Genomic DNA, 6,941 nt, shown 5'->3' with positions numbered 1-6,941 from the left:
GTTTAGAAACCTTGTACTATAACTTGTATAGAGAGGATTTCCCTATAGTTTGTAGTTCTTCCATACTAACTTAGTCGCCAAATGATAGATAGGAATAACCTAGTCCTCTCGTATGCAGGTTGGTTCCTCATAGTTCTCCCTTTAACACCAATGGTAGATAGGAACAAAAATATTTCATAATATTCTAAACCAAACCGATATACCACTTGAGTCAGCATACAAAAACACCTTGAGACCTACATCAACGACATGATGTAATGAGTCAACATTGAGGCGCCAAATGACTTAATCCATAAAATCTCTTGGGATTCATCAGCCTATTCTCCTTAGTATACCTTTGATCATGAGGCAAACTGTACCTTAAAACCAATCAAAAAACATATCTCTTATGTCTTCTACTCTTTCATGGTTTGGTAAGAGTCAGAATATTGGTCAAACGAAAAAGCCAAATCAATATTGGGATCCTCATTAAACTAATCTTTTGGGATGTTTAGTCATGCTAACCTAGTGTAATCTCTCTGAGAACGAGACTATTCATTCTTGAAGTGAGCTCAATTTGGGACTAAATAGCTTATATTCTCTCCGTTTATAAAAGTTAATACAAAGTCAAGCCATTTTGTATACTAGGACTTACACTCTCAATTTGCCATTGTGAATGATAGGTGTTTCAATCATGAAGGCCAAGATGAAGATGCAATATCTTTCATCAAAGGATAAATAGAATAATTTAAGTATATTGCAGCCTTATTCCTATAGCTACAAATTTGACCAATAGTTATAGATCCACCTTAAGCAATTGAAGTGACATTTCCATTGCTCCTGCAGTTGTGAGCACCATCGGATTGACCTCACAATTTAAGTGATCATTAGAAGTGGAAGGCCATTTTCAAATTTTTCAATATGAAGGAGCAAAATATTTTGTTGGATATGAAAACATGGTCTCTCATTGAGGAGCAAAACTATCAAGGCATTTATACGTCTTACGTGACTCATAAATTCGAAAAAAAATCCGTGTAGATTTTTCAAATTGAATCACTTAGAAAAGTCCGATATAGAAACTAAGTCCAATTAAGTGAATCAATAAGAGCAAGTCCAATAAAGCAAATATCTAAAATAATTTGGACCTTCTCCAATTGATTCATGAAATTGGACTTGCCCTAATTGATTGACGAAGACTACATACAAATTTAGAGATGACAAAAATATCATTGGGTTGCATCTTTCATTTTAGTGGATTTTTTATCATGAAATTGGAGTGAGGGTAAGTATTTCTTCCATGGAGTACTAGACCAAACATAACAAGGTTTGGACATAAGCTAAAATATCTAACTACTCCAGTGTGCGAGTCATTTTCTCTCAGTTGTAATGTACTTAGAAAAGTAAGGATTAATAATAAAAATTCAACATGAATTCTTATCCTAAAATACTTATCCAACCTCTCTTTTCTCCTATTATTTCTCAATCTCTTCTGACACCAAAATCATGTGTACCACACTCAATTCCTTTTTGATTCTTTTACTTCACTTTACACCCTTCGTTCCTCTCTTCTAACAATGTCAATGGCTTTATTACTAGCTAGGGTTCGTTGTCTTAGGGTTGTTTAACCCTTTTTTGGATTCTTCAAATTATGTTTTTTAAGTGGAGCAGTGTTCAATGGGACGATAAATTAATTTTAAAACCCCAAAATTGTTGCTTTTGTTTTCTATATTTGGTACTAAAATACTAGCCTATTTGTATAAAATTAGGATTTATTTATATGGGTCTGAGCCTAATCTATGTTTTCAAACTAATTGGTATCAGAGTCATTCGATCCAACGCATTGGTCGAAAGAAGGACAATGCAAACTTTGTGTTCTTGTCATTGCATTTTTCTCTTCTTAGTCACAAAGGAATATTTTTTTCTAGCAAAAGTTGAGTGGAAGATAAAACTCTTGAGTTTCCTAACAAGAGGACCCGGATCATCACCAAAATTCTAAACATTTGTTGAAGCAAAGAAGTTTCAATCTCCGCAATGGTTCAAAATCTTGAAGTCACTTGTAGCAGATACAGAAAACATCAATGACCTCAACAAGACAATCACACTCCTAGGCGGCTTGCAATCTAGTAGCTTGCATAGAAAATACAACTCCATTTTGAGTATCTCGATGGAGAAAGCAGATACTTGAGAGAAAAAAAATTATCTATTGCACAGAACAAGGCAATTCAGTCAATTTCTCTTAAAGTAAAGTCAATGTGTCGTCCACCTCTATCATTCGCAACGTTGATAAAATATCTTTTCAAATGGCATACGCTCAACAAAGCAAGCACAATCTTGAAAAACTTACAATACGGTAGCTCAATCTGGCCTTTAATGCGGGATATATGGAAATAATATAATACCTACTATTGTGCTAATTTTCATTGAATTGCCCCCTTTTTTTTGACCCATATTATAAATTCCAAAAGGGCACAATAGATGGCTTACATCCTCTTGGTTTAAATTGATTGATAAAACCATTTAAAGTTTCTTTCTTGAAAAATTCAATACAAAACTCACCGTACTCAACATGTAGTACACATCTTAGACCATGCATATTGAGATAGAAATGCGTACTGAATAAGGCAAAAGAAAATTTGCGTACATATACTTTGTAGATTTTTGGATAAAGTGTCAAAGGCAATTCATCCTTTTGAGTTGGCCATAAAAACTACTAAATACAAGGAAGTATCTAATTTTCTTAATTAACCATCTAAGTCCCTATGCAAGTAAATCATGTGTACCACCGATCTAACAATATATTTACTTGTTGAATCAAATCTCCAAATCAATCTTTACGATATGAAAATTGTGGTACTTCTATATTCAAATTTTTTTGAGTGACACTTTAATACTAACCCTTCCAAATCAAATTTTAATCCACTAATTTTTTGTCAAATTAAGATAAAAAAATCAAATGAGTATGCGGTGGTTGAGGTCCCTCCTTCGGGGGTGGTTACGTGCACAAGTCTTCCAAGCGATCATAGTTTAGGAAGAAATGAACTCTATGTTACCCAATTAGTGTTAAAGCTAGCTATACTTTACTTGTGAGAAAGCATTCAAAATAAATACCTTTTGGCATATGAATGTTTCTTAAAGTAGTTAGCCAATATCCTTGAGGCTAAATTAGTTAGTACTCTCCAAAATAATGTAGGTAAGAAAGCTCAACTAGATATACTTGAGACAACGCATCATAAATAAATACCTTTAGTCATATTTATGTTTCATATAGTAGTTAGCTAGAACCTTTGGGGCTAAATTAATTAGTACCGACCAAAATAACTTACTTAAAAAGGATCATTTCACATGAGCAATTGAATGAATGTGCCGGTCTCAAGATCCTCATGGATATAATTTTTATGACAACATACAATTAAGTTACTTATAAGTTAATTAAGAAGAAAGCAAACGACCCCATGCAAGGGATCAACAACATGTGTCGCTCAAACAAGCCAAATTTTCAAAACAAGATTTTGGCCCTGAAACAAGAGATGACCCTTATTTCAAAAATTCAATTTTTCAAAAGTTAGGCTCAGATTTGCAGGTTTCAGCACTCACAAATGATCAATAAGTGACATACCAATATGTTTGGTAATAAAAATGGATTTAATATATATTTGATTAGATTTTTTGGACTTATTTTTTACCTTGTTTTTCTAAGAGACAAAATATCATTTTCTAACTCTAATGGTTTTTTTTTAATGTTGGAGAGATTCCTATTTAAGGAGATCTCTCACAAACGTTGTGAAGCATTGCTACTATGATTGTGTGATATAAGTCCTCACGTAGCCAATCACTCTTGAAACTCTCATTCTTAAGTCTAGGCTAGTACCTAATAAGTTATTATAAATCCTTATGAAGCTCTAGGCTTGTGTAGTTTACTTTGCTACTAGAAACCCCTTTAATGGTCTAGATTGTGTGCCTAGTTTGTGATTGTAAATCTAAGTGAAGATGAATTTTTGTAAGTTAGTTGTTGTTGTCAATTTAGTGGCATGAACGCCCAACACCCCCCCAAGATTTATCCCTCATTGGACCTAATAGATTGTACCAGCTCCATTTTCCTCTTGCCTACTACTCACTTCCCTTCGTTAAAAATTGAATGCATGTTGAGTCCTTTTTAAGAAAAAATGTTAGTAGAAGCATTACTATTCCCATTGATAACTAATTGTGGTAACAAAAATATACTCAAAGATAAGGCACTTAAATAATAAAGAAATAAGCTAAGACCCCTAGTTGATTCCCCCTTTAGATCAAATTGCATTAAGATATTTTAAAGCTAATTATGAACATATAAACACCATAAAATAACTTAACACGAGGATTTAATGCCTCAAGAATCATCTTATCATAAATATGAAATAGACAATAATCTAATTGTGAAAAGATACACCATTTAAACAAAGTTTATTGTGACCATATTGAGTTGAAACCTCTTCTTATCACCTCATTTGTCATGGACTTAAAGCTTCTTTGTGCCTCCATGATGAGATTTCTCCCAAATCTTGTCTTTTAAATCTTAACATAGTCGTGCTCCTCACATTTTGCTTCCAATAAGAACTTATTACGCTTAACTTTTGTTATTTTACTAGAACTCATATGCAAGTTTTGGTTTACTTCTCTTGGCCACAGCTGCTTGCCTCTTGTTATCTTTTAATTATTTTTTATGTGAACATAGTCTTCTCTTTCCTCAAGCACTTTTAAATTGTTTTGGATTTCCTTAATTTGGTCCACTTACCCAAGGATGCCTATATCACCAAGACATATAACATATCAAATTGGGACGTATTGGATATATGGTATCGTAGAGCCCTAAAAGATGATACATGTCTTATAAAGTGCAACACATGGAGCAGAAAGTATGTATCAGATCGAATATTATTCGATATGTTAGCTGATACCAATACATACTTGATCGTACCCAATATGTCAACTTTTTGTTATTTTCTTTTTGTTGCATCATTTCTTTGCTAAAAAGAAACACATTTCCTATACTTATGGTATTCTTTTTTTACGTTAGTTACACAAAATAATTATGCATCAATTAGTAATGACAAAATTTATTTTGAAGCTGCTCTTTCCAACCATATCCAATTTTCATATCAACAAAGTTGTTTAAGGCACAAGAAATGGAAAATAGCCATAAAGCTGAAAATTAGTATCTTCAAACAAAATTATCTAGATGACATTTCTTCATAAATTGTTACAGAAACCATTTTTATGTTGTTCTTATTTTTAATTTCTTATTTTATTATTATGTTAGATCCTGATACTTTAATTATAGAATCTTAAGATTTCCCAAATCAAGTAGCAATTCTTGAACTTCTTGCTAAATTTTTTCCTTTGGTTTAAATTTATGGAAACATTTGTAACTTTCAGAAAAATATAAAAAAAAAAAAATACAAATACAAAAGTCTTTATCCACGTAGAGATATTTTTCTCTTGAATGCCATCTATTCCAAATAATATAATGAAAAAAAATGAAAAGGCCCTTATTTCTCCAACAATAGGTATCATTGAATATCAAAGCATTGTTCCACATGAACTGGGGTTGACACTAATCATAGGTGGTAGCTGTGATTGGCATTTGTAGAGCCTTTGAAACAAAAAGCAATGATTAATCTCGTTAACGGGATTCATTCATAATTAATCCCTAAGTGAACAAATGGAAAAATTATTTCCTTCTAATGCAATTGATATATGTATAAATTTTTTTTCCAAAAAAAAGCTTTTGAATATATTTTTGAAATTTTTTGTCCAAAAAATAGATTGACTAACACAATACGTTCTTTGTTATTTCAGGTCACAAACAGCAGTGCATAACAAACAGAAGGTCACTCAATGGACTTTCAGCATAAAAGAACCTTCACTGAGAAGAAAGACAGTATTAGCAAGCTACCAGAAAATATTATTCACCATATACTCTCTTTTCTTCCATTGAAGTGTGCAGTGAAGACTTCAATTCTATCTAGGCAATGGATAAACATATGGAAACCCTTATGGATATACACAACTATTATAGACTTCGATGAGGAATTCACAAAAAATTTAAAGAAGACACATTATGTACAAGCTATCCACCAACTTTTACAGCTCCATACTCTAGACATGGTTAAGAAGTTCCGCATGTTCTTTTGTTTCGATGACAGATACTCATCCGATCTCATAGAGTGGATTGAGTTTGTCAAAGTGAAAGGAGTTGGAGAGCTTGTGCTTGATTTGAGTGGAAATGTAAGGCACTCCGACTCGACAGATGGTGATGATATCAGGTGGGAGATGAATAAATTCAGAATGCCAAACTCTTTGTTCTCTTGTCTATCATTATCATCTCTCGACTTAACTCGGTGCATACTAGAGCCTCTGCATGATTTCAAGGGTTTCAAAGCCCTAAGAAGTGTTGCTCTCTATGGTGTGACAATTAATGGTGTTCAATTAGGTGAGATAATTCGTAGGTCCCCTCTTCTTGAGGACTTAACTATGAGTTACTGTGAATCCCTGAAGCCAGTAAAGATTGATCATCTTCAATTGAAGATATTAACATTGGAGTCATGTTTCGATGTATGAGAGATGAAGATAAGTACGCCAAACCTGTAGAATCTTCAGTACAAGGGTCAAGTTTGTGACAAGCCTATTTTCAATGACGTCTCCTCCAAAAATGAAGCTACCCTGCTGCTCACCCACGATGAGCTTGACTACGAGTTGCATCTCTAGCAGAATTTCTTGACGAAGCTTTCACATGTAAGCTCCCTAGAAGTTAAAGTCACAAATACTCATCCGGTACGTTTCTATCTGCCCATTTCTTTTTTTGTAAAAATACATATTCTGGTTTGGTCAACCTGACTAGTTCCTTGTCTATGATGCTCCTTGCTGAATGGTCATGTGAACGATGTTCCATTACATATTTGGAGTTGATCAAGCTAAGATGTCTA

General features: G+C 33.3%; 1 protein-coding gene across 1 annotated transcript; it reads left to right on the top strand.

Annotated features, from left to right (window-relative positions):
* The first annotated feature begins 6,120 nt into the window (after positions 1 to 6,120).
* On the top strand, positions 6,121 to 6,723 carry LOC137942979 (F-box/FBD/LRR-repeat protein At1g13570-like). The gene is made up of 2 exons (XM_068788692.1): positions 6,121 to 6,516; positions 6,607 to 6,723. The coding sequence occupies exons 1-2, from the start codon at positions 6,121 to 6,123 to the stop codon at positions 6,721 to 6,723; spliced, it is 513 nt and encodes a 170-aa protein (XP_068644793.1).
* The last annotated feature ends 218 nt before the right edge of the window (positions 6,724 to 6,941 follow it).

Source organism: Aristolochia californica, unplaced genomic scaffold (genome assembly GCF_029961685.1).
Source record: "Aristolochia californica isolate CCGP_79_NKW_82.1479 unplaced genomic scaffold, dmAriCali1.0.hap1 SCAF_10, whole genome shotgun sequence".
NCBI lineage: Eukaryota > Viridiplantae > Streptophyta > Magnoliopsida > Piperales > Aristolochiaceae > Aristolochia > Aristolochia californica.
Note: the sequence above shows the minus strand (reverse complement) of the source record. Positions and strands in the feature narration are given on the sequence as shown.